Source organism: Sturnus vulgaris, chromosome 18, assembly GCF_052056855.1.
Source record: "Sturnus vulgaris isolate bStuVul1 chromosome 18, bStuVul1.hap1, whole genome shotgun sequence".
NCBI lineage: Eukaryota > Metazoa > Chordata > Aves > Passeriformes > Sturnidae > Sturnus > Sturnus vulgaris.
In genome coordinates this window covers 4,524,297-4,551,261 of record NC_142260.1, presented here as the reverse complement: position 1 = coordinate 4,551,261, position 26,965 = coordinate 4,524,297, and the positions used below count along the sequence as shown (strand labels likewise).

At 41.7% G+C, this 26,965-nt stretch overlaps 1 protein-coding gene across 2 annotated transcripts; it reads left to right on the top strand.

Moving 5' to 3' along the window:
* The first annotated feature begins 1,614 nt into the window (after nt 1-1,614).
* Nucleotides 1,615-25,827, top strand: BUB1B (BUB1 mitotic checkpoint serine/threonine kinase B). Of its 2 annotated transcripts, none has more exons than XM_088175503.1 (23): nt 1,615-1,706; nt 2,561-2,740; nt 3,080-3,139; nt 3,370-3,514; nt 4,264-4,460; nt 4,544-4,722; nt 4,838-5,031; nt 7,632-7,726; nt 9,568-9,794; nt 10,071-10,183; nt 10,714-10,811; nt 11,093-11,145; nt 11,908-11,992; nt 12,374-12,479; nt 12,972-13,258; nt 14,152-14,330; nt 16,354-16,500; nt 16,657-16,772; nt 17,045-17,206; nt 17,871-18,013; nt 21,128-21,299; nt 21,662-21,768; nt 25,280-25,827. In XM_088175503.1, exons 2-23 carry the CDS (start codon nt 2,598-2,600, stop codon nt 25,467-25,469), a joined length of 3,198 nt encoding a protein of 1,065 aa, XP_088031629.1. In that variant the 5' UTR covers nt 1,615-1,706; nt 2,561-2,597; the 3' UTR covers nt 25,470-25,827. The 2 variants fall into 2 exon arrangements, with proteins under 2 accessions (XP_088031629.1, XP_014734399.2); XM_014878913.2 differs by having other exon boundaries at nt 1,649-1,778.
* The last annotated feature ends 1,138 nt before the right edge of the window (nt 25,828-26,965 follow it).

Genomic DNA, 26,965 nt, shown 5'->3' with positions numbered 1-26,965 from the left:
GGCGCCATATTTTTTCCCATCCAAAGCGCATGCGCGAAATGACGCCATATTGGAAAAGGCACTGTAAGCCGCCATCTTAGGTGTGGTCATGTGAGTTCCGCCCAAACTCCGCCATCTTGCATTCTGGCAGAAGTAACTTCCTGTGAAGGCCGCCATCTTAGGTGTGGTATCACGTGTTTCTACCCAGAACCGCCATCTTGTGTGCTGCCAGCAGCCGGGTCCCAGCAGTTCCCCCGCCTCCGGCCCGGGCCGCCCTCTCGGGCGTTGCCGACTTTGATTTGCGGCATCTCCGCCCCTTCGAGAGCGGCGTTTGTCGCTGTCACACACACAAACACGCACCCACACACGACTGGTAACTCCGCGGAGCTCGGCCGAACCCCGTCCGGCGTCGCCCCGCTCGCTGTCTATCATAGTTTCTTGCCCATGTAACACAGAAACAACCACCCATCAACGCCATGGTCACAATCCTTCTCTTCTGTGCATACAAAACTTCATTAGTCACAGGCGTCACAAAACCTTCAGAGTCTGTGAGTTAAGGGCAGTTGTGGGAAAAAAAAAAAAAAAAAAAGCTTTTCACTCATCCAGTTTTCTTTATGACAAGTATCTCTGTTACTGATCACATTTCCAGTAACAGCAGGCAGCTAATGTTCCTGGCAGGATATTCCTATTCAAGTCCATGGCAATATTTTTTTTCCAGCTACCTCATACGCCAGTGTTTGCAGATCCTGAATGCGGAAGGGAACGAGACATCTGTACTCCCGAGACCCTGCAGATATTGGGTTTTACGAATATCTCAATTTTCAGAGAGGCGACCCGCCAGTCCCAGCTCATTGCAGTTCCCTGCAGGGACACGAGGGGGTGCTGCAGGACAGGCGTGCGGCGCTGTTCCCTCTGCCCTGCCAATAAGCGCCGGAAAAAACTGGGCTCGCTTCCATGGTGCTCCGGCACTGGAAGCAGTGATGAGATATTCGTAAAATCCTGTAATGTTCTGGGTGGGAAGGGACCCTAAAGCCCATCCCATTCCACCCTCTGCCATGAAACAGCGACACCTTCCACCATCCCAGGTTGCTTCAAGCCCCGTCCAACCTGACCTTGTACACTTCCAGTCACTTCAGGCTCCTGTAAATTACTGCAGCCTGTCAAACTAATTAGTTTTTTCTTGGAATGCTATAGGAGAGAAGGTAATTGATGGGGCTGAGCACCACATTAACACAACCATACACTTGTGGGAGCCACTTTTGGGAATGACAAACTATGTATTTTTCAGGGATTCCCAGAAAGTGAGGTTTTCTGTGACACCAAAGCAGAACTCATCACCACTTGCATGAAGTGTCTCAGGAAAAATAAGGGCATGAATTTAAGAAAGAGAAATAACGTGGAGAATCAGCGAGTGCCAGCGGTTAGCAGAGGGAAGGAACAGGAACACAGGCGAGCAGGAACAGGATTTTGCCTTTCAGATGAGATTAACTGCGAACACGTTATTTATGAATTTTTTTGTTTTTTCCCGCCGCCGCGCGTGAGGCGGAAACTACATTTCCCGTGATGCCCCGGGGCGACGCAGGACGGGGCCAATCAGGTGGGGCGGGGCGCGGCCAATGGGGAGGTGGGAGAAGTTTGAATTCTGAGGCGGCGCCGCCGTTGCGGATTTTGCGCTGCTGAGGTCCGGGTTCGGTCCGGGCGGCTCGCGCCGCTGGGAGCTGTGCGCGGTGCGTCCGACTGGGAGGAGTTCGCGGAACTGGGGCGGCCCGCGGTGCTATAGGAGGCTAAGGCGGCCTGAGGTGCTGTGGTGTCCGTGGGGGGGGGTGAGGGCTGAGGCGCTGTGGGGCGAGAGGTGCCCAGGGGCCGAGGGTTGTGAGGTCCGTGAGGGGCCCACGCGCCTGTGGGGCTGGGGCTGAGGGGCTATGGAGTCTGTGAGGGGCTGTGTGCCCTGGTAGGCCCTCGAGAATCTGGGGGGGCTGCGAGGTGCTCGGGGATGATGGTTGTGGGGTCCATGAGGCCTTGGGTGCTGTGATGTGCGCGGAGCTGATCGTCCGTGAGAGGCGCTCGGAGATCCGTGAGGGACTGAAGGGGGGCTGCGGGATCCCTGTGCAGCTGAGGGGCTCTAAGTTGTGAGGTGCGCGGGACCGAAGGCTGCGGAATTTGTGCGGGGGTGCGCTCGGACATCCGTGAGGGGCTGTCGTCTGCCAGGTGTGTGGGGCTGTGGGTGTCTCCGGGGGTTTGTGAGGTGCCGTGTGGGGTCTATGAAGGCTGTAAGGTGTGAGGTGAGCGCGGCTGAGGGCGTCCGTGAGGGGCTGTGGGCCGTGAGGTGTGTAGGGCGGAGGGGCTGTGGGTGTGTGGGATGCGTGAGGGCTGCTGTTCTTCATTGTCAAGATTGGCTCTTTTTTTCATCTATTTCCCCTAGGGGGTAATTAAACCCCCAAGTCCCTCTGAAAGTTGGGCATCTAAGCGGTGTATTTTGGCTGCATAGAAAATTCGGGTTGAATGGGCTGAGGAAAGCTGGCTGTGTCAGGTTTCAGGTCAGTGCCCAGCCTTACAGGTGTCCCTTTCTTGTTAAACGCAGGGTGGGTTAAGCGTTCAGGTTTGGTGGAGAGGTGGCCATGTCCCAGGAGGACAGCCACGAATGGGAGCTGAGCAAGGAGAATGTGCAGCCGCTCAGGCAGGGGCGGGTGATGTCCAGCTTGCAGGAGGCACTGGCTCAGCAGGACTCCTCCAGCCACACTGCTGTGCAGCTTAAAAAACAGTAAGTGACGTTATAACAGCTCCTTTTCCCCTTACCTTCCTCCTTATTTTATCTATGTCTGCTTTAGCTGTACTAATTTCATAGACATTAAAAAAGGTATAAAAGTCGTTTAGTAACGGATATCTATACTATTACCACACTCTAGGATTTCAGAACTACTCAATGCTGGTGTGTAGTACAGACTTCAACTTTTTAGGTTTGCAATGGAGCATTTAAACAGCAAACACCACGGAGATTTGGCCGTGTTTTTAATAAATAATTAACTCTTAGTTTATAATATATAAGATACATTTGCATCACTGTAAATTTATTTATTGGATGAATAATGTTATGTTTTAGGGAGTTTGAAGCAGAAATACGATTTTACTCTGGAGATGATCCTCTGGATGTGTGGGAGCGGTAAGTTTCCCTTTATTTCAGAAAAACGACTTGAACGGTCAGATGTCCTTGTGAAAGCAAGGGAGACACATTCTAATTTAATAAAGAACTCATTGAAAGATAAGTTCTATAATTGTTTTTAAATATTAGATTGTGCTTCAATGTTTTGCCTATTTTTTTTTTCTTAATCTCTTTATATTTTACAGACGCTTATTAAGAACTGACTTGCTATGAGCACATTCTGTTTCTAGGTACATCAAGTGGACAGAGCAGGCCTTCCCTGGGGGTGGCAAGGATGGCAACCTCGCAGCAGTTCTGGAAAGGGCAGTGAGAGCCCTCCACGGGCAGCAGCAATACTACAAAGATCCTCGCTATCTTAGTCTCTGGCTCAAGTTTGTGAGTGTTTTAGGAGCATCTCTTGGGTGCTGCTTTTCCTTGGGATTTGTCATGTTGTCTGCACACAGCTAAGTTGATTCTGGTGACAGGAGTCAAACAGTATTGTACAATGAGTGCAATATTAGACATATTTTTCTGCAAACATGTTATTCTTGAATTCTACTTTTCACTTCCAGGCTATTTTTTAGGGTTGTTCACTTTGGACAGCTGCAAACTAGAAGTTTTTGTTTTGGAAAAGCTACCTTGAATAAATAGAGTTCAAATATTTATTTAAGGAGAAAGACAAGTGATTTAAAGATACAACATCTAAAGCACATCTGTCCTACCAGATGCTTAGGCTTCTAGCTGTCTTCTATCCCCATCCTTTTAAACTCTAAACCAAGCTGAGTGTGTTCTGGTCCTGCCCTGTCTCTCCATTACTGTAATTTTTGTTGTCCACTTCTTTTCAAAGCAGCTTTTCCGCAGCTTTAGCTTGCTCATTTACCCATTCCATAACTGGAAAGGAATGTGCTATACTTCATCTGAAGCTAAAATTACTGTTTGTTCTCAGGAATACTAGTATGGTGTAATTCAATCATTGAATTACCTCCTATTCAAATAAGAAATGATAAAATTCTGTGTACTGGCCTTACGGCTGCTTCTGTCAGACTTGTATTGAAATCATTGGGGTCTTGCTGGAGGTGTTGAAATGCAGATTTTGACTGGGATCCCTCTGCTGAGTGATTACTGACGTACTTGGGTCGTTCCAGGGCGATTGCTGCAACGAGCCCTTGGATCTGTACAGTTACCTGCACAGCCAGGAGATCGGCACCACGCTGGCCCTGCTCTACATCACCTGGGCTGAGGTGCTCGAGGCCAGGGGCAGCTTCAGGAAAGCAGATCTGATATTCCAGGAAGGGCTCCAGCGCAAGGCTGAGCCTTTGGACAAACTCCAGGCTCATCACAAGTAAGGGAGGAACTTAGGTGCATCCCTGGGTTCCTGAGGTAGAGAAGGTCATGCTGACTTCTCGAATTTTTTTTTTTTTTTAGGCAATTTCAGGCCCGTGTTTCTCGGCAGACACTGCGGGCACTTGAGGAAAGTCCTGATGGAGACCATATGGGATTGCTGGAAATTGCAGAGCCTCAGAGAAGTTCACTGGCAGATCTCAAAGGCAGAGGGAAGAAGAAAGTGAGAGCCCCCATTAATCGTGTGGGAGATGCAGTTAAAGGTACATTTAAGAACTAAAACAACCTGTTATTGGGGGAGTTTCATCTCTTTAACGTGAGATTTGCAATTGAATGTGACAGTTGAATGTTAATTGACACAATTCTTCTTGCTTATAGTCATGAACCCAAACAGAAGCTGCCAGCCTCAGGCTTCTCTGCAGCTTCCAAATACTCCGAGTTTTGCAGTGTTTGATGAAAATTCTGTGTCTGGACCTGAGATTCCCACACTTACAGCACAGTCATGGCCAGCACCTCCAGTTCCCAGGGCCAAGGAGAATGAGCTCAGCGCAGGACCATGGAACTCTGGCAGGGTAAGGAGGCTCAGAATGGATGGGGAAAAGAGAGGAAGGTGTGTGTAAGTTGGTGACTTCTGATCACTGAAAGAGAGGCCATGTCTTTCTCCCTTGCCTGTAGTTTTGTGTCCATTGTAAATACAGATTTAATGATAGAATTGTGAAATTGTTTGTGTTGGGAGGAATCTTATAGATCATCCAGTCTACTAGCCCAGGTTGCTCCAAGCCTTATCCAACCTGGCCTTGGACACTGCCAAGGATGGATCAGCCACAGCTTTTGTCTGTACCAGGGCTTCAGCACCCTTCCAGGGAAGAATTTCTTCCCAATATCTCATCCAAAGCCACCTTCCTTCGACTTAAGGCCATTCCCCCTTGTCCTGTCACTCCATGCCCTTGTGAATGGTCACTCTCCTTCTAAAGAGTCCCTGGCCATGCATACTCTGTTCAGGTTTAGCAGGCTGATATTGCTACAATAAGGTTAAAAAACTCTGTGGAGTTTTAAAATCAGGAAAAGAAAATTCTTGCTAAGTAGAAGAATTAGCAGAGGTGGCCTGCTGAAGTGTTTGGAGGCAAAAAAGGAATGTAAGAGGGAAAATGTTAGCCGGGGAAGGGGAGAGAAGCTGTGCATTAGTTAAATCTGTAAGAAAGAAGTGTAAGAGTTGAATTATATTGGAAAACACAAACCTGAAGGAAGAACTTGTTGGCTGTCTTCTGCAAAGAAGGAATGTACAGCATTCTGCAAGTCTTGTTTTGAAGTGCTTCTGAGGAAAACAGAAGAGTGGAGATCAAAAGAATTCAACTGCTGTATCAATGGAATATTTATCCTGGCAATAGGATGACAGAACATGAACAATGGCTTAAACTAAACATCAAAAGAAACAGCTGTGCTACAGGTGTTTAGGCTGTTCTAGAGAAGTGATGCAAGACTTTGTCTGAAGGAAATCAATCCCATGTGATCAGGTTTATTTCATAGGTGCTCAGATACCCCTCCGTGTTGCCATGTTCTTTGTAGCTGAGAAAATAAGAATAGAAAGTCATGAGACTGATGCCTGGAAATAGAACACAAACTTTTCCAGACTATGTTAGAATGATAATGTAAAAGCAAACCTTTACTTGAAAGCCTTGAAGTACACAATACAGAGCAAAAAACAGAGCTCAGAATTAGATCCTTACAATTGATGGGATCAGGCAATTAGAATATCTGACCAATATTGTCCAATGAGAGGAGCAGTTGGTTAGGTAATCTCAACCCCCTGGGTTCTGCCCTCCTCCCCTACCTTTATTATGCCAGTGATTATGTGGTGCAAAATAAAATGTCCTTGGAGAAGTAACAGGCAAGACATAGCAGAATTTTAGGAATGTGTCAATAAGTGCCTGTTCACTGTGGGAAGGAAAAGTGGGAAAGTTCTGGAAGTTACCCTGAGGCATTTAGCAGTCTACAGAACTACAAATACATGAAGAATACATAAAAGCTAAAAGCACCAGGCATCAAGATGATGAAAATATTTTCATCTTCTCAATATGGAAGTGTTATAAGTGAAGCTTGGTAACCAAAACTCGAATGAGGAAGGGATACAACCAGGCTAAAATTTAGGGAAACTCCAGGAACATGGTTTTCAGAGAGAAAGCAGTTTGGTTAAATGAATGGAAAAGTAAATCACAGGCTTAATATAGCTGAGAAGAGTGAGGAAGAATTATTAATATAGCATTTCTTTTACCAGTCTCTTTGTGTTGCTTAAGACATTCATTCTGGTCTCCGAATACTTCCATATTTCTTTTAATGTCTGCCCTTAGTGTAGCCTCTGCTCCCCTCTTAATGAAATTTCTTAGATTTAATTAAATAAAATATCCTGTTTCTGGCAGAAGAGTTGAGGATGTTTAATTCCACTTGACTGAAGGGCAGTGCAAGGATAACCTTTAGTGAATGCTCTGACATATTAAAATCTGCACAAAGAAGAAGGGGTTTCTCTTACTGCTGGTTTCAAGATGCCTCAGGAAGCAGTTTGGGAAAGGATGGAAAAAAGGAGTGAGTTTGTGGAGTATCCCCAACATGTAACTTTTTTATGTTGAAGAGTCCCAGGGAATTGAAACAGGCAGATGAGAGTAATGTATTGTCAGACTAAATTCCACCTTTCTCTTTACTAATGGACCTCGGAAGCTGTTAAGGGATTTTTGTAGTGCTGAAATGGCCTCTGATGGGAAAACTGAAAGAAACCCAAAAAATTCCAAGTCTGGAAGCTGTTGGTGCAAATGAATATTATTGAATTGGGACAATCTTGACTGTAAAATGATGACTGTGGCATCTGTGGAAAATGAGGAGCAGCTGGAATACCCAGCCTGACCAGGATAATGTGTATAAAACATTCCCTCAGAATAACAGGAACTGGGGCTGCTGAGGGCGTGCAGGAAGAGAATGCCTTGCCTTTTAGATGCCAGTGTTCAGCTGGTGGGCTGTGACTGTGTCAGAACGGAATTCATCTTGGAAAAGTCTCCATCAAGTTAAATTTTCTATATAAGAAAACCTCAAAATGAGCAGAATATGAGGAAAAGGGAGGTGCAGAGGGATGTGGGGACTGAAATGAATCCCTCAGTTGTTGATGTTTCGTTTCCTTCTGCAGCGTCCTCGCAGCACTGTGAGCTCTGCCATGGAAGTGCCCCACCCACTGCCCAGTTTCACCCCCTATGTGGACGAGGCAGCTCAGCCACAAATGATGTGAGTCTTGAGTTTGAGATGGGGGATTGCACTTGGAATTCTCAAAGCTGCTTCCTAAAATTGGGACTTGTTTTGCCAAGTACTTAAGCCTCTCAAGCTGCAAGAAATTTAAAAATCTGTCAGCCTGGAAGCAATTAGTGCTGCAGCTTGATGACAGAGGCTTCAGCAGAGGTTGCATAAGGACATGGGAAATGTTCAATGCTGCTCATGATGTGGGAGCTTATATCATATTTATATATGCTAATTCATTTAATAGCTGAGTTCAGTGTGTTTACACAAAACCACAAGCTACCTGTCTTAGGGTGCTGTTTGCTGTGAAGCAGCCTCAAATTGAGGCAGACTTGTGGCTGGTTTTTTTTCTGTCTTGGGAACTCTGTGCTCAGCATATCTGGAGTTTTATTCTGAAATAAGCTCTGAGTTGCCATGCCAACAGTGTTGCTTAGGTCGTGGAGGAGTGAGTGTACTCCTTGTACATTCTCCTGTGCTCCCTGAAATGCTGATAAATCCCAGGAGACAGGATGGTTTAGTTAGAGCAGAGGAAAATACATTATTTTGCAAGGTTGCTCTACCTTTCTGTGGCTAATGATGGCCAGGGAATAGACAGGCTCCTTCTGAGAGAGGAATTACAGAAAAAGAGTGGAAAATATTTGGTATTACAGACAGTTCCCACAGGTCTGAATTGCAGGGAACCAAGGAATGCTGAGAGGTGGTGAGCAGCACGGATTGCATGTGAGCTGCAGAATGGCTCTGACCACGGCTAAGCCATCATTTAGTCGATGAATATGTAAAACCTGCATTCCTGTTTAAACTGTAAGACTGTTTCTATCTCCTGAAAGTCAGTGATGCCACATTGGTAAATCTCTTGGCATGCCAATCTCTCTGATGAAGATTTGTTACTTAGCACAGGCAGCAGCTTTCCGTACAGGGGAGAGGGAAGGAGTGGATAGGACTAAACACCAGGCAAAGTTAGCTGTAAGCAACTTAGGGAGAGACTTGGTATGTTAGTTTAGATTCTGTAGTTGAAATCTTAAAAGTAGGTTTTGGAGGTTTTTTTTCTATCTTTGAATCTGTTTCCTGATGGTACCATGGTCACCTGCCAAATATCGAAGTGTTATGCTGAATATGTGTAAAAGTGATGCAAATCATGCCATCAGCTGTCATCCAGGGTTCTTGGCAGAAGGACCCTGTTGTGATCTTGCTGTTGATCTCCACACTCACCCAATAAAGCTTTAAAATCCCAAACATTAGGAGCACTTGTTTGCCTCATGATCACTCCCAGATGTGAGTTTATCCAGCTGAAGTCATCTGGATTGCTGGTGTTGGTAAAGCTGTAACAGCACTGCTGCTTCTCTCCTGAAATTTGCTCATAGGTTTCATCTGGCCCAAGAGTTTCCATTTTTAGGTCTCTTTTCTCCTGTGCCCCTTTTCTCCCAGATAGCCATCCTACAAACTAGAGTTTAGGGATTTGTCATACCTATGGTCACACAGCTCAATGGAACTAAATTGAACAGATCCTGCTTCAGGATGCACAGCAGTTCAGACATCAAAAGAATTTTATTTGCTTTTGACTTGACATTATAAACGTTTTAGGTTGGATTCGTGTTTTGTTGTTTGTTATTGTTTGTTTTGTTTTAGTTATCACATAATTCTGAGTAGTATGGTGGCCTTTGGTGTTACTCATTCCAGTTTTCTTGTGTATTTTTTCTAAGCACAGAACAGAATGTCTTTACACTACTCCAAAAACAGGTTCTGAAATTAGCAGGGCTAATTTCTCCCATGCCTGCTTTTCTGTGCTACAGTGAAGTTCACAAAGCTCAAGTAAAAAATTCCTGATTTTTCAGGACCCCCTGCAAAATTGAACCCAGCATAAACTGTGTGTTAAGTGCTCGCAAACCCGAGGAGCGGGAGGACCCACTGCATCGAGTGCAGCATCAGCAGCAGGACGCTCAGGCAAAGAAGGAGATGGTGATGTACTGCAAAGAGAAAGTTTATGCTGGAGTTGATGAATTCTCTTTTGAAGAGATCCGAGCTGAAATCTACAGGAAGAAAGCGAGGAAGAAAGATGAAGGTATGTTCCAAAGTGGGCTGGAGCAAGTAAGGTTTTCCAGATGGAATCGTAAAATTGTATTTGCTTCCATCTGTGATTGCAGCTGCTTCTTTTTTCTGCTGGACTTGTTAGAGTTATGCTATGAGGTACAGAGATAGTAACACATTCAACAGCTTTCCATGGAAGCTGTGGGACAGGGAAAGACCACCAGAAGTTTCAGCCCCTTGACATTTTAGGCTGCAGCCACCGATTGTACATGAAACAGGCATTGGGCCTTAGAGGTGTGTTCTTCCTTAGATGAAATACAAGCCATAGAACGGAAGAAGGAAGAAATACAAAGGAAAATTGAGGAGCTGGAAAAGAAATTAAAGAAGAAAGAAGATGACAGGCAGCAACAACCACATGAACAGGTATTGTCCTCATTTAACTGTTCTTTTCCAAGTAGCTGCAATTTTAAATAAAAATACCCAAGAAAGGCAAAAGGAAGCATTTCTGATATTCTTCTAACACATTTTAAACTTATTTTGAAAGGATTCTTCACTAGTAAAGTATATTCTCTCTCTCTCTCTCTCCCTTCCTTCTGTGTTTCCAAAACAATGCCTTCCTTGTAAGTATTTTAAATAATGGAATAGATTTGTGACTTTGTCGTAAGCTACGTAACTGCTTACATATGTCCTTAATAGTTGCAGGGTAACTAAAATCACCTATGAAAGTATAAATATGGTTGCAAAGAGTAAATTATGCCTTTTGACTACACTGTGCAATAAAAGTGGACTTTCTTCATGCAGGTAAGCTAAGTACAAATGAAAGTGGTTAAAGGCAACCATTATGTAATCAGGACTTTAATGACTATGTGGGATTATCTTCATGTTTTTGGAACCTTTTTGTCTAGCTTGAGATTCTGCCACTGTAGAACTGAAATGCAGGTTTGTTTCCACAGGCAGCAGAGGTAATGGGAGCTTCCACACCTTTGGGAATGCAAGAATTTACTGTTTCCAGCACAACAGAATCTGGGGAGAAACAGCCTCTGTCACAAAGGTAATAGAGGGATTTTTTAGCCAGCAGGGAGAAGGCTGAGGCTATGTAGGTACAGCTGGTAACATGGATGACTAACAGCCTGTTTTCTCAGGTAGAATGGAATGTAGCCTTGGCATCAGCCTGTAACCAGGACTTGTGCACTTTCTCCATGTTTGATTATTTGTCTGAGGGACTTTAACTTTTGCAAGTAGCATTTTCAGCTTCACTTGCCTTTTTTTACAGAGTTTACTTACATTTTGTGAATGTCTGTAGAATACAAACTTGTTTACTTTTTTCCACAGTGAATTCCAGGTCTATGAAGATACTCAACCATGTAAACCGTCTTGTTCTGAGGGTAAGTAGTCAAGTTTTTTACCATTGACGAGGAGGTTTGGTTAAAGGGAAGTTTTCCATGAATACTAAGAGGGCAGCAAAATAAAACCCAAAGCTTAGGTGAATTAGAAGAATGACAGTGTATGTGCTAATAGTGTCTTTTACCATATTGAGCAAAACATGGAGCATCTGAGATCTGAGAACTGTCACTATTTGAAAGGACTTTCAAGCAGAAGAGCATTTTTCTTTCAGTAGCTGGAAAGTTTTCTTCCATCTTTCATATTTGCAGTTTAATGCTGTCATTAGATTGATAATTACTTTAAGTCCTTTTTCCTCAGAGGCTTTTCTAGGGGAATACAGCCAGAAATTGTATATTGTTGATTTTGATAAGTTTTTTTGGGAAGGTCACATCAAGAAGAACTTTACTTCTGGTTGGAGTTGACTCGTGTTGCTGTTGTCAGAGATTATCCAGACTTCTGATATATCCCCAGATAGCCACAGTGGAAATACATTTTTAAACTCTAAGGAAGAGTAATGAGGGCAGTCTTGTAGAAAAATGCACAAATTCTGAAGCATAGTCTAAACCCAGCAAGTTAGCCCACATAATGTGGTGGTAAAGGGGTGATTCATTAATGTGACAAAACCAAGCCTTTTAAAATGGATTTCTTTATATGCCAGCTCTGTAACTTCCCATTAGAAGCAGTACTTTTAGGATTGTGTATTAACTATTTTAAGTTTTGGAAGAACTGTGGGTATGATTCAAACTCTTGGTTTTTCTTTACAGATGTAGGTCTGCTTCCCCCACCGGCTGCTGCTCCATTTTTCTCTATATTTGATGAATCCTCTACTTTGACAAATCAGAATATAAGGTAGAATTATTCAAGACCTAGATTTCAGAGGGAAGGAAAACGGAAGCATCAAAGCCCTTGCTGTAGCAGCTGAAATAACTGTTTCTGGCAGGGGTGTGTGGGGGTGTGTGTTTTGTTTTGTTTATATTGGTATTTTTTTATTTCATTACTCAGAGTCCATGATGAGGAAATACTCTCCTGTTCTTAATTTTCAACCTAGAACTATTTAAGCTGCTGTATAAACTTCCTTCATTCTGGAGAGCTGTATTTTTTGCTTACTGCTAGATCTGTAGTAGAAATTGGTTGATTGAAATTACCAATAGACTTAAAGTCTCGAGAGGAATTTGTTGGAGTTTAGAAGCTGCTCTAATAAATACGTCACTGACTGTAACTTCTTCTTAGCTGTTCAGCAGATCGTAGCCGGAAAAGTGCCCGTCACCCTCTCGCTGTTCTTAAACCTGTGGATTCTCTGAGTGCCAAGGAAAGCACAGCAGCAGCAGCAGCCTGTGTAAGGAAACAATTCAGCCCATGGCAGATTTCCTGCCCAGAGCACACCAATGCAGCCTGTGCTGATGTCAGACTGAGTCAGCTTGGCTGGACTGGCATCACGTGTAAAAACAAGGATTCTAAACATCTGCCTGGCATGGCAGTAATTGAATGGGGTGATGATGAGATTATACTGGGAATATCATGTTGTGGCTGTGGTTTCCTCATCAGGAAGTGTTCCAGGCCAGATTGGATGGGACTTGGAGCAACCTGGACTGGTGGAAGGTGCCCCTGCCCATGGCGAGTGGGGATGGAAGTCAATAGTCTTTAAGGTCTCTTCCAACCTGGAAGATTCTGGGATTTTATACTAAGTAGAATTCATGAAGACTGAATGTCCTATTCATGTTGGAAGGTGGTGGAGTGGAAGAAAGGGAAGAGAAATGTTCAGCTTTTAAATAAAGAAAACTTTGCCATAAAATCTGCAGGCTTTAACTATTTTTTCTCTTTTCTTCAGGATGAGCTGAATGGAATTGAACGTTTGACTGAAGATGCAATTGTGACAGGCTCCTACAAGAACAAGACCCTTTGTGCCAACCCAGAGGACACGTGTGACTTTAACAGGGCTGCCCACCTGGCCTCAACGCCCTTTCACGGGGTGGTAGCTCAGAGAGTCCTAGCTCCTGCTCTCTCTCAGAGCGAACTGAAGGAAGATAGTCCAGAATCCAAGAGCACACCTCTGAATCAGGAGACACTGGTGTGTGAAGGAGCATACACTGAAGCTCTCAGTGTAAAAAAACTGAGGTAATTAACAGTAAAGGACCTTAAGCACCTTTTCCTGCATGTCTTTCACAGTTGTGGTTTTAGTGTTGCTAAGGAAGGAATTTTCTGACAAAAACAGAATATCCTGGACAGAGCCATTTCTTTAGCTCAGGGTCCACTTTGCCTTGAGCAGATTGAAGAGGTAATAGCAAACCCACTTGGCTTTTCAGCATTGCTGTTGTGGGGCTTAAATACAAGGTCTTTTTAACCAAATGACTTGCAGAGAAGTTAATAAATGCTTTCTGTCTTCATTTCAAGCATGAAAAGCAGAATCACCAGTTCCTTTTATACCATTTGCACTTATTTTGACTGTACAAAATGTGTTTAGTGTTTGTAGTTTAGTTCTTCTACACAGTAAAAAAGCTGGAGAGAAGAAAAACCTTTTTGTCATTGTGAGGAAAAAATGTCTGTTGTATGGGAGTTTCTTAATCTAGAGCTGAGTTGGATTTGCTGGCTCTTAGGATGTAAACATGTACACCGTGCTGAAGGTGTTTTTTACTCGGGAAGTTCCTTGAAAACCCTGCTGATTACAATTAGGAGGAGATATTTTCCACCCAACCCTTCACTGCTTTGAAAGCACTGAAATTATATAGCAAATGGAGTGATAAAGATTCAGATGTCTTCTGTTGTAGCAGTCAAATTTGGTGGAAGAGAAGATTAAAAAATTCATCTGTAGACTAAGATTCTGAGTATAATCAATCATCAAAATTGAAATGAAGTTCTGACATGACTTCTGGCTCTCTGCTAGGATGGGAAAGAATTTCTTCGTGTTAATTAAATCTGGCCGTGCACGGTATCCTCTCCTAGGCTCTTGGTTGACATTATCTACAACTTGTATCTTTGGAAGTCTGAGTAGTTGATGGCTTTATTTACAGCCCGATCATGGAAGCAAGCCTGGAAGATACTCGCTCGTCAGGTTCTTCAGTCTCAGGAGGTTCTCTCTCCTCTGTTACACAAACGTCTGCTATTAAATACCTGCACATCAGTGAGAAACTGGAGCTGCCTCACAGCTTGCCTGTTGAAGTGGTTCCTGATTCTGAAGGAAACGTTACTGGTTAGTACTAACCCCAATTTCACTCACAACAAATAACTTGCAGCTGTCACTAAACGTGGGAGTTTTTCTGTCCTTCCTGTATCCCACTCTGCTTTGTGCGTTTCCCATTACTATGACTGTGACTGAACTTGTCTACCTTGTCTGAAGCAGCAATGAGGTGCAGTATGGGATGCTTGTCAGCATCCAAAGCATGTCAATATTAATGTGACAGAGAAGTTACTTAGAGTAGTAAAGCAGGCAGTCTGTAGGGGTAATGAGGTCAAATTCCAAAATTAAAAATTGGGACTGGATAGCAGTAATAATTTCTAAGGTAGCTTTGTTTTGGTTTGCCTTAGTTTTTTCTCTGTAATCATGCCGTGTGTCTCCTGATGTCCTGATAAGTTACTACTTTGAAAAGGATGAATACGAATTTGGAGTCTAGTGCATATTGCATAATTTTGGTTTAAATCTGTATTTTAACTATGCTGTAAACTGTTGTGCTGCTTCACAGTGTCCTTCTTACTCCTATTGAGGGAAAACAATACTGGTACTTAAATAGTCAATTTCTTTGCTTATTTTTCTTCTAGTTCAAGTTAGGCCCTTGTTTCTCTCTGGTCTAAATATTTACATTATAGATAGAACAGAAGTAGTCACAAAAAGCCTTCAAAATCTGGCCTGTGGAATTAGATGTGTGTTAGATGATGGTGTTCAAGGTGTTTAAGCTGCTTTAACTCCTTTGATTTTGGTTTATGGTGCTTTATTAGAATTGTGTATTTGAAAATTCAGTTTATCTACTCTGGAGAGTTGTTCTCATGTGCCTGCAGACTATTTTATAATGAACCATGCTTGGGACTTGGAATGAAATACAATTAGAAGTGATGTCACTGAAATAGCTGGGATATTTTGGATCTTTGTCTTGTTGTACTAAACTTTAGAGCAAGATGAAAAATATCTCTTCAGAAAAAAGAGAAGGCATTTGTTCAGATATTTTAATGGTCCTTTCTTAAATTTTGGATCTTTCTATTTGCTTTGTTTCCTGATTTCTTCACATCTTCCTTGAACTGCAGCTCTCACCCTGGATGTAGTAATTCTTAATACTGTGTAAAGAATAAAAATTATTTTAGATGTTTGTTAGTTTATTCCTGTAAAATATGCCAGTAAATTTCCTAGGTTTGTGATGGCAAAAGCTTGGAACACACTGTAGCCCTGAGCCTACACTGTTTCCTGGATCTTTCACGGAGTTGCTCCCTGAGCAGTACTTACTGCAATGATTTTTAAATAAGTGCGGACATAACAGTAGATAATCTGATTTTTACCTGTGTACTGTGAAAGTTTAAAATGTTTAAAAGTTTAAAATTACAGCCATGGCATTTGGGAGAAGGCAGTAGAGGCCATCTAGTTCTCGTGTTTTATCTCAAATCATCAAGCAGAGTAAACACTTGAGGCTACCTTGGTTTTTTACAGATCAACTCATCTATTGGATGACCTTATGTTCTGTTATGAAGGAAAATAAGTCCAGTCCTACAGGTGTCTTCCAGGAGATAAAAGCCATTAAATTCTTAACATTGCAGTGAGCAGCAGAGGTGGAGTCTAACTTTGTTTTCCTTTTCTTACATACAACCTCTGCTGTAATCAAAGGACTAAATTTCCCTAAACCCCATAATGTAAAAGCTCCAAACTAATCACTTGCTCTGGGCATAGATTTTAAAAAGGAGTGTTGATTTGCAGAATGAGTTTGAATTCTGCTGTGGCTGAAATAATTCAGAGCTTTGTCTTTTGTGAAGATACATTTTGCTTGATGCTACAGTGGAGCCCTTGGGACCTCATGATAAAAGTCTGTAAGGCAGTTTTATAAAGACAAGGGTCACATTGACTTCCCAGAGCTATTGGAAAGAGATGAGTTGACTTGCTAAGAGATAAATAGTGAATCAGAATGTGGATCGAAACTTTTCAATATCCAGGTTAGTTTTACTGACAGATATAACCAAGTTGCAGAGGGTTAACACAATTTCAGCTCATCTCTTCGTGTTGTTTGTTTTCTTAGAGGATGATGCAGCTCAGTTCCTGTGGAACCCTGAACAGCGTAAAAAGCTTTTAGGTTCTGTGCAGTCATCACTGGGTGCTTCTCCAGATTTTCACTTGGAGACTGGAGCTCTGCCTCACATGGAGGTTGAGAAAGACGTTGAGCTGGGTAGGTGTGCCAGACCCTCTGCAGTGCAGAGTTTGTATTCTCATGGGTTTGATTATGGTTCACATTCACCCTCTTAGTTTTATGTGGTGCAGGTGGGGAATGACTTGGGAACAGCTATTTACTGTGGCACCTTATGAATGTAAACTTTCAACACAGGAAATGAGACTTACTGCATCAAAATGGAATATTGGAACAATGAAGAATACAAGATGTTTTTTGCCATTCCAACTGGATTCATTTTCCAGTGGGATCAAAAGGGATTTGCAATAAAGGTAACACACATGATGGTTATTGTACAAGAAATGTGAACTCGTAAAATCTCATCTATGAATATAAATTCTTAATTTCTGAATTCCATGCATGAAGTTTGCTACTTTAAGTCCTCTTTCTAATTGTGGATCTAAATTAAAAGTTTCAGACTGTGAGAAATGTCTTCCTTGGTCAAGTGGGAGGGGGAAAAAAAAGGAGGATAAGAAGAATATGAAAATGAGCAATTTTCACTTTATTCCAAAAATAAATGTTCTTCTTACATACCTTCTTGTAGGTGTATTCTCAGCCTGTGCCTTGGGATTTTTATATCATCCTTGAGTTACAGAAGCGTTTGAATTCTGACTTCGACCAAAGCTTCAGTGAGAATTGCAGCTGTTACCTGTACCAGGATGGCTGTGCCATTGTGCACAAGGATATAAATTGCTTCACACTCAGGGTCAGTACAGACAAACCAAGGACAATTGGAGGGGCCAAACTCCTGCTTGGGTGCCAGTAGTGAGTTTGGAGTGGTGTTAGGCTCCTTGCTGCAGAACTGCTCCTGTTTAATCCTGCAATACAGATGCTCTGGTCTTTATCTCTGTACAAATCAGGGCTGTCTGTTAATGTCTCAGTTGGGTCTGGTTTCTCATTCATAGATCATGTGCTTCTCAGAGACAATCTTGAACCAATTTTTCCCATTTTCTGTCTTTGTGAGTCATAAAGGACTGGAGCCAAGAACCACAGCAACATTTGCATCTAAAGCTGTTGTTTAACTTGACCTTTTTCAATACATTCCAGTCAGCTACAGCAAGGTCGTAGCAATTAATGTCTTGCTGAATGATTTGCGCTTTAAGTCTTGTAAATGCATTTTGAATTCATTAGTGATTTCAGTCTTCAATTCAATTTCTCCCTCCTGATCTTTTGCCCAATTTTGAGTAATAATGTCTCCTAAGAGCTTGTAATTCGGTCTGGGCTGATCATGGGAAAAATCTGATTATAATGAGTTTATAGTGAGATTGTTACCTCTGTACAGATGAATAATGAAACAAAAGGTGAGCTATAAATACTTCACCTAATCTAAGGTAGAAGGGTACAGAGATAGATGTTCATTCTCTTTTCAGGATATTCTCCGTGACCGTAACTTCATCACTAAGGAAATCATCTTCTTGGTTGTTCATGATCTTCTGCTGCTGGTAGAGAAGCTGCACAAAGTGGAGATTGTCCATGGAGACTTGAGGCCAGAGGTGTTCTTTCTGGGAGACAGGTTTGTCTCTTCCTATAAATATGGGAGGGTACAAAACAGTCATTTCAGCTACAGCTCCTCTGCTGCTGTAACTTCTCTTGAGCTGGTGTACTGAAGTACTGAGGCCTGAGCAACAAGCCCTGAGCCAAAGCTGACCTCTCGATGAACCTTCCAACCAAATGTTATATTTGTATCCACTAATTAACAAAGAATCATTAGCAATATGATCTATGTATCCACTCATTGTCAAAACATGTATTCACCTTCCTGTATTTAGAACCCAGATAAGGCCACACCTGAGTTTTGGGGGTGTAGGAGCAAAGCAGCTCCCTGAGTTGCTCCTTGAGCCGTGGCTGTGTTGTGAGAGGACCCCAGGAGGAGGCTGACCCCAGATGTTCCCACACTGGAGGTGGTGTGAGCTTGTTTATTGCCCACTGCACAAGCTAGGCCCTGTTGGAAGCCTCTTTGCCTTCAGTGGGACGCACCCATAGGAACTCCCATGTCTGGGAGGGGCTCTCCAGTGCTTGGCTGTGACAGGAGCTCCCCTACTTCTATGTGGCTCTGGAGGATGGTGAAATCTTAGAGCAGCTGGTGCTGTATCTCAGTCCCTGTAGGCAATCTATGGTAGCAATGATGAGGTGCATTGCTGAACTTCTTGTGTAATTCTTTACAGTCTTGCATTATAGAAAATTATACTATTCCTTAAGTTGGTTTCTATGCCTCTTGTGCTGAACCTGCCCACTGGCAAAACAGGCTTAATTTTGCAGTCCAGGCTTTTTAGGTTCCAGTGTTTTCTGATAAGAGTGAAAACACTTAATTTAGGAATAAACCTTCCTGTAGAAATAGTATACATTGACATCCTAAAACTTATGTTCAACAAAACGGTTTCGCTATTACCTGCGTTTTTAAGTTTCTGCTTTACCAAGGTTCTGGCCTGCTAATGCAAGTCACAGTATGGTTTGTAACTTGCCTTTACATATCTGAAACCCAGGAAATTAGAAGACATAAGACAGGTGGGACTGGAATATCCAGATGCCCTAAACAAAGTGTTCAGCTTCCTCTGCAGTCCAGCTTGTACCTTAATGCATAGATGTAATTTTCTTCTCTCTTTTCTTCTAAGCTCTTTCCCATGTTATGTTAACAAAGTCACGTATCCCTTGGAATGTGATCTGTGAACTAAGTGTGGTGATGCCTGGCACTAGAACACAAACTTTTCCAGACCATTTTAGAATGATAATATAAAAGCAAACCTTTACTTGAAAGTCTTCAGGTACACAATATGGTAAAAAGCAGTACCCCAGATTAGATCCTTACAATTGATAGGATTGGGCAATTAGAATATCTGACCAATATTGTCCAATGAGAGGAGCAGTTGGTTAGGTAATCTTCCCCCTGGCTTCTGGCCTTCTCCCCTACCTTTATTATGCCAGTGATTATGTGGTGCAAAATAAAATGTCCTTGGAGAAATAATAGGCAAGACTAAAAAAATTTCAGGAATGTGTCAATAAGTGCCTGTTCATTGTAGGAAGGAAAGATGGAAAAGTACTGGAAGTTACCCTGAGGCATTTAGCAGTCTACAGAGCTACAAATACTTGAAGAATACATAGAAGCTAAAAACTTTAGGCATCAGTGGGAAGCCAGTAACCAGAATGTCTAATGAATCAGATATAATTCCATTACATACATTCACTAGGGCTTTTCTTAGTTATCACTGATATGTTAAAAATAGCTATTAAGTTTAAATTTACTTTGAGCCTACAGTCATCTAACATGCATACTCCCAATATATTCTACTTATACTTTCTTTGTGATTATTTTATGAATAACTTATTTACATAATTATTTATAAATTACATACCTGTACTATGCAAGTTCTAATATTTTCTTTACATCCTGCAATGGGTTGTCTTGCACATCACTTAGGGTGCTGTGTCCTATTTTGGAAGTCACTGGTCTAATAGTGGCTTGATGGACTTGGATACCTCCTGCTGGATTTCTCTGTGGCAAATACAAAGCAAACAACTGCCAAAAAAGTTAGGTTTGGGGTTTTCCAGATAGCAAAAGGACAAGTGCATAGTACAAATTACAAAATAAGCTCGCAGCATACAAGGATGTAAGAAGAGTAGTGAGAGCTGTGATATGTGAATATTGTTGGCTTGGCAGTTGTTGATAGAGATACTCCTCCCTGCCTTTCCTGTTTGTCCTCCCTCACCTGTAGACTAGGAAAAATCTGTAAAAGTATTATCAAACCTAATTTTTTTTTGTATCAAGTATTCTGAGATTTAGGAGAGGGAGAAGTGCAGAACATGATGCTGATGCCAAGTTGATTCTTGCCTTTTTGCTTTTATCTATTCTCCATATTCTTTACATATGGATATTTGTAGCTCTGTAGCCTATTATTGCATTTGTAGCTAGCGTTTACCTACTCTGTTAGACAGAAACACAAAATAAATTCCCCAGTGGCTCCAAGCCCCAGTGTCCATGGTGAGGCTCTCTGAGAGCCAGGGTTGAAAACCAGCTCTTCGAGACACATTTTCATGAACAGAGTTTAATTCCTCTCTGAGGGGAGTGTTCAGAAAAGGGTAGAACCAGAAGGGAATTACCTCATCACCAATGTCTCTAATTGGGGATTCCTGTCAATTATGCTTATTTGCTGTACATATAAAAATTCTATCTGCTTTGTTATGTGTGCATCTTCAGCGCTTTTCATCTGTGTTATGAAACCATAACCATGGTGTGTTATGAACCATAAGGAGCCTTACAAAGGTAACCCCTTTTTATCACCTGTGTCTGCCTCATAATTTCAGGACCAGTGAGAAGGCATGACACTATTCACACAGTCCACACACTTTGTTTCAGGTACCTGTGGCAAATACAAAAATAGCATCATCATAGGAAACCCTGTATTATTTCCTATTGCTTACTGTAGAGACAGCAGTGTCATCCCTAAGCTCTCTGCTGTGAGCTCTTGCCATCCAGGCCGGGCAGCCCTTGCAGCAGTAGTTCTGACAGCAGCCATCAGAGGGGAGCATTGACATGGTTAAGACTCACCTTCACTGTGCTTTTAAATTTAATTCCAAAAGAAAGAAAAAGTTTGTTGGATTGCCTTCTGCCTCATGTGCTTCCTTTGCTCAGGATCTGTGATGCATTTTCTGATGAGGAGGTGCCAAATGCTCTGAAGATGGTGGATTTCTCTCACAGTCTGGATTTGAGGCTGCTGCCTCGAGTCAACTTGCCCTACAACTTTCCCACAGCTCAGACACCTCATGGACAACAGCTTCTGGCAGAAAGTTCTCTTCCTTATCAGGTGAGTCTCTGTTTAGTAGAACACCTTAATTTCTGTGTTTCCTTTACAAAACCCATTTTCTTAAGTTAAAATTTACACTGCTGTGGAAAGCTCTGGTCAATAAATACTGAATAAAGAGAATTCTGCATCTGATGGAAATCTTTGGCATTAAGTGAAAGGATTAGCAATGCTGTTCAGTGATTGTAACTAGTGTATTTGTTTATAAACCTACAATGAAAACAGAATTTTACCTTTTGAAGTTTTCTTGCTTAATAGGTCTCTGGAAGATTCTGGTACAAAGATGGTTCCGACTTAAATGTGTGAAAGCAGTAAGAGCAGAAAGTGATAGACATTGAACTTCGTGATGTTTGTTGTGATTGCAGGTCGACTTGGTTGGCATTGCAGATATAGTGCATTTGCTGTTGTTTGGGGATCATATCCAGGTCTATCAGGAGAATTCCATCTGGAAAATCAGCCAAAACTTATCAAAGTAAGTCCTTTTGCAGAGGGGACTGCTGGGAAAGAAGAGACATCTAATTTCATTTTCTTTATAGTGATACTATCTTCAGAGCTTAGAATGTACAACAACTTGGAGCTATTTTTGCCAAAAAGTGTTAGTTTTGGTACCTGAAATTGTGAAGTTGTTGGAGTTGTTCACTGGTAGTCTCAGTGCTGTGTAGGAGACAATTTTAAGTTGAATATGAATAATCCGATTGAGATGATTTTGCTTTTTCCATTCTTTCAGATGAGACTGACTTAGTCTCTCTGGACCTTACAGATCAAGCTTGGAGAAGTTTCTGAGTGGGTTGGTGGTGAGGAGGGCAAAGATCACATGAGCATATTGCCTCAGAAATGGATTTGTTTGGCTTTTTTTTTTCCATTCTACTAAGGCCCTGATGGCAGAGTGTAACAGTTGTAGAAACAGTACACTTGTACAGCAAAGAAAAGAATTTTAAACTGTCATCTAACATGCAAGTGTGCAAGCAGCTGCTTTTTGGAAGCTGCTGTTTGTCTCAGGTATTAAATTTTATTGCTCTCTTTTAGCCACGTGTTTTGGCTATAAGTCTGTTCTGCCTTCTTTTGCTCTTTCTTTGTTCTTAGATTGAACACTTATTTATTTTATTAAGCCTATACTACAGGTTTTTTTGCCTTGGCATTTCATAAGGATTTTTCATAACTCTGCACTCATGACAGCAGTTGCTGGACAGGTATCTGATTAAGGATCATGGATCACTCCAAGGACCATTGCTTTAAGAAAACCTGCTACCAGCATGGGAGTTGTCCAGTTCCCTAGCAACCTGCACTGCTTCCATCTCCCAGTTTGTTGTATTCAGCCTTTGGAAAAAATCCAATCTTCTTAAGCTGTGTACAGAGAAAAAAATTTTTTTTTTTCTTTACTGGGTATATATCTGGTTTTCTACTATGATATCCTTTTTTAAATTCTGCAAGAGATGAAACTGAGCTACTGCAGATGAAGGTATATAAGGCCTAATTTGAGAAGGCTGGGACAGGGGTCTGATTAGGATGTGGTTATGGGAAAAAGAGCAATACCTGTCTGGAGCAGGAGGATCAGTAAGTCTGGGTTGGGAAGGGTAGGGCCGACTGTCTGTCAGTGGAGTTTGGAGGAGAGGGGTTAATTGGAGAGGAATTGTAGTCAAAGCTGGGGTGCTGGATTGAAAAAATTAGGATTTTGGGCTGAGGTAGAACTTGGAGGAAGCCTTGAGGAGTGAGACCTGTGAAGGGCTAAAGGAGACACAGCAGGAAGAAGGTAAAGCCTGGGCATGAGTTCTGTGGAGCTGGAACCAGGCTGTAAAGGCTTCTTGCTCACCTGCATGCATTGGTTCATAATTTGGAGTTCAGAGTACAAATGAGGAATTTCTTTTCCACCTTCTCTTCTGCTTTGCTTCTGAAAGTGTTATGGACTTATCATTCATCATCTATACTTACTTTTCAATATCAGTTATTCCAAGAAATCTCTGCATAGGAGCTTTAGTTACACATTGTACTGAAGTCTAATATCAACAGTGTAAATGAGGCATTTCATTTTGTGGGCATAAGGAGTTTGCACTGAATCCGTTTCCATTCACACATTGATCTTTTAGTCTGTCTGATTCTTATTGACTGATGACACTTCCTCTAGTCAGTTTGAAGCTTTCAAGTAATCTGTGACAAGCAAATTCACTGCTGCAGGGAGCCTTCATCCACCATAAGAGGTTCCACAATTAAGTATTCCCTGGGAGAAGAGTCAGCTGATGGAGATCAATTTTGCTCTTCATCCTTTGCCTACAGCCACACGTGCTGGTGACATTTGTAACACCCCTGAAGACACAGGATTCTTCTTCCTATTGCTTTTAGTAATTCTGCTTTTGTAAGGATGACATTGCTTCTGTCCTTTGTGTTCAAAGGTCTCCAAGCGATTTGGAAAGTGACTTTTTATTTGAGGTTCATTTGAGTGTTTTGGTTTTTATTTTTTTTTTCCAAGGATGGCATTGACAGAATAACTTTCCTCAAAAAAGGTTCTGAGAATTCAGGTATTGACAGCTAGAAGGCTGACTGTAAATACAACAATCATGACCCCCTTATCTTAAGAAAGGTTTTTAAACAGGACTTAATTATTTTTATTAAACAAATGTAGCTATAGCAGAATGACCGCAAGAGCTATTTTACTACCAGTTCAGCAAAATACTGAAGCAGTGGGGAATTGCAGGATAGAGCACAACATTTTTCTTCCAAGGTCAATGGCTTTCAATAAAAGAAAACCCACTTAAAAGGTGACAGAATGAATGGAAAACACTGAAACATTGTAGTAGAGATTTAGGAGCAGGTAGAATGTAAATTCTGATCAAGTTGTTTTTTTCATCTCCGAGTAGAATGCTGACATTCTGTTTTTCAGGGGAGGGGTTTTACCATTATTAAAGAATGGATATGGTGATTTTTTTTTCTGTTTTCACTGTACTATTTTGGGAAACTTCATCTGTGCAGCTTTATGTGAGGCAGGATATAGAAGCTGCATTTGAATTTTTAGGACTATTTTTGTCACTCAGAACTCCTTACACCTCCTTAGCAACACTTCATCTCCTCTGCCACACCTTTTGCTCATCTAATCCTACAAAGAAAATGGACTCAAATCTTGCATATATTTTTCTTGGTTTGGTTCTGCATTGACTTAATTATTTTAGCAAATATAAGAGTTACCAATGAAATAATACAGGCTGGATTCATTTTGAGACTGGCTGCTGCTGTTTTGTGAGTCACTTAGATAAAGCAGAGGCAGATAATTTGTTTCAAAGCCACTGTAACTCTTAGCTCCAGGGAGAAAAGTGCTTCAGTAGTCAGTAACAGTGCAAGACTGAAGAACAAAGGGTTTGCTCTAATATCAGTTTTCTGAGACTCAAATGAGTCACTTAACCTTTTTATTCATGTTGTGTGGGTACATCTGGGAGAGGGGAGATTTATTACTATTAATTGTCTCCAAAATGTTATCTGTACAGAACTCTGGCAGATGGAAGGCAGGGAAAAAAGAAAGCAAAACTGGCTCTAAACCACCTTTTTCTATTTTTTTTTTCATGCAGCTTTCCTTTAATATTGCCCCGTTAGCTTAGCTTGCAAGTGGGTAAATAAGATTTACCTCTGCCATTTATTCATGAAAGGAGTCCCCCAAGTTGTTTGGTTCAAAAATGTTCTTTACAATTCTTCTAAAACAAAACTGCCATGGCTTAGTGTGAATGGTGGTAGTGGTCAGGTATACTAGAAGAGGTTACTGTGTAAACAGTTGGTTTAGACCTGTGTAGTTACTATCCAGAAACTTATTGAAGAGAGTGGGATCCATACATATAAAATGAACAATACATTTCTAGTTTTCCTTTATATTTACTCATGTAAGTGATATAATTATTACAGGAATGGTTCTCCCAGGATGTTTAGTGCTGAATATAAATGGAGACCTTGATAGACATGTTTTGTATGTACTGTTCCAATGAACACTGCTCTGTTTGTTTTAGGACCCCTGACAGTGATTTCTGGAGTAAACTTTTTGAGAGAATTCTGAATGCAGATGGTAAGTCCACAGTACCTCTGCTGAGGGAGTTGAGAGAGGAAATAAGCGAAATGTTTGACAGCTCTTTCAAAGAACGACTTTTGTTGACCTTAGCTGCTGTGGGAGAAACTTTCCTCCTGGTGAACTCCCAGTGACTTCATAGAAGACAAACACATTTTGTATTCTAGAGAAGAATTTGTTGTTGTTTTCTTATGTTTTCAAATGTAAACATAAAGATTGGAGCCATTTCTGCAATACTTCACATGAGACTTGCTCAAGAATATTTCTATTGCATGAGTGCATGGAAAACCTCCTGAGCCTCTATGTGAACCTTTCTGTGTTGGAGGTGTTTGTGAGAGAAAATTGTTTGCCTTAACTGCTGCCTCCCCATCTTGTACAGTTCCTTAAAAATTTAACACCTAACTTGCACCACACTCTTTGAAATGTCTTTGTCCTGCGTTCAGTTGGTCTTGTAATTAGTGTTTAATCAATAAAGTTGTGTTTTGGTCGTGAGTGTCATATTTAACATTGCTATCAAATGGTTTCAAAAGACTTCATTTAGAATCCATGCAGGAGTGCCTCTCCGTGACTGGGAATATTTTGTGACTGCTGGATGCAAAAGCCCCTCATTTGGTGGCAGCTTTCATAACCACATGGGATTTCCTGAACACTTGAATGATTCTACTCAGAATGTGCTCTCGTAGAAAGTTGTCATAAGAAGAAGTAGATGAAGTCACGAATGGAAACGCTGCACACATAAACATTTTTGCTTCTTAAGGCAAGAGTTTTGTTTACTTTTGAAAGGGCTGGAGTTGCTGTCTGGATTTGAGCATCCCTGAAATCTCAATTTGCCCTAAGTGAAGTGTTGGCAGGCTTTTGTGGGAGGTTTTGTGGATGGTTATATGTGTTAACCTTTTATGTACTGCATCACTGAAACCCGTTACAAAGGCCTCATTTTATTCAAGACAACAGAAGTTACCAGATCCAAACCCAAGGTGGTACTATGTATTTGAAGTGTAAGGAAACTTCCTTGCAGCTTCTCCCACACAGGAAAGTGAGGGTAGACAACTGCATCATTAGCAATTTATTCTCCCTAAGAAGCCAAATTGGCTGTGTTTTTTCATTTAGTTGAATTCTCCAGCCATGGTTCTGTTTGGTTCTCCCCTTTTGTGTTATCTACAAATTTTGGGATGGAACTCAGTTTTGTCTTTTCCACATTGCTTCAGGCCGCCTTCCTTCCTGCTTTTTTTCTGCGTATTCAATCACTGTTCCTCTGACTTTGTCCTGTCTTCTTTTTTGCTCTCATGGACTCCTAATGCCTTTTTTTTCACTTCCTCTGAGCAGGTTATGTATCCTTCTAATTCAGGGATAGGACTTAAATGCTCTGGTAGATCAGCTTTAATATCGACTGTAAACTGCTGCTGCAGAATTTATTTTGGTCCATTAATGCCTTAAATAATGCTTCTTGTAGTGCATTGATTAGTCATCTATTGAGCTAACAGATAAACAATGATCTATCCAGAGTTTTGAGCCAAGATCACTGGTAGAGCATGCAGGAGTCCAATGCATAGCTAACTTCTGCTAGCTCTAAAAAGATGGCTTGTTTGTTCTTTTATTTAACTGAAATTTGTTTGTTTTTGCTGATCTTCTA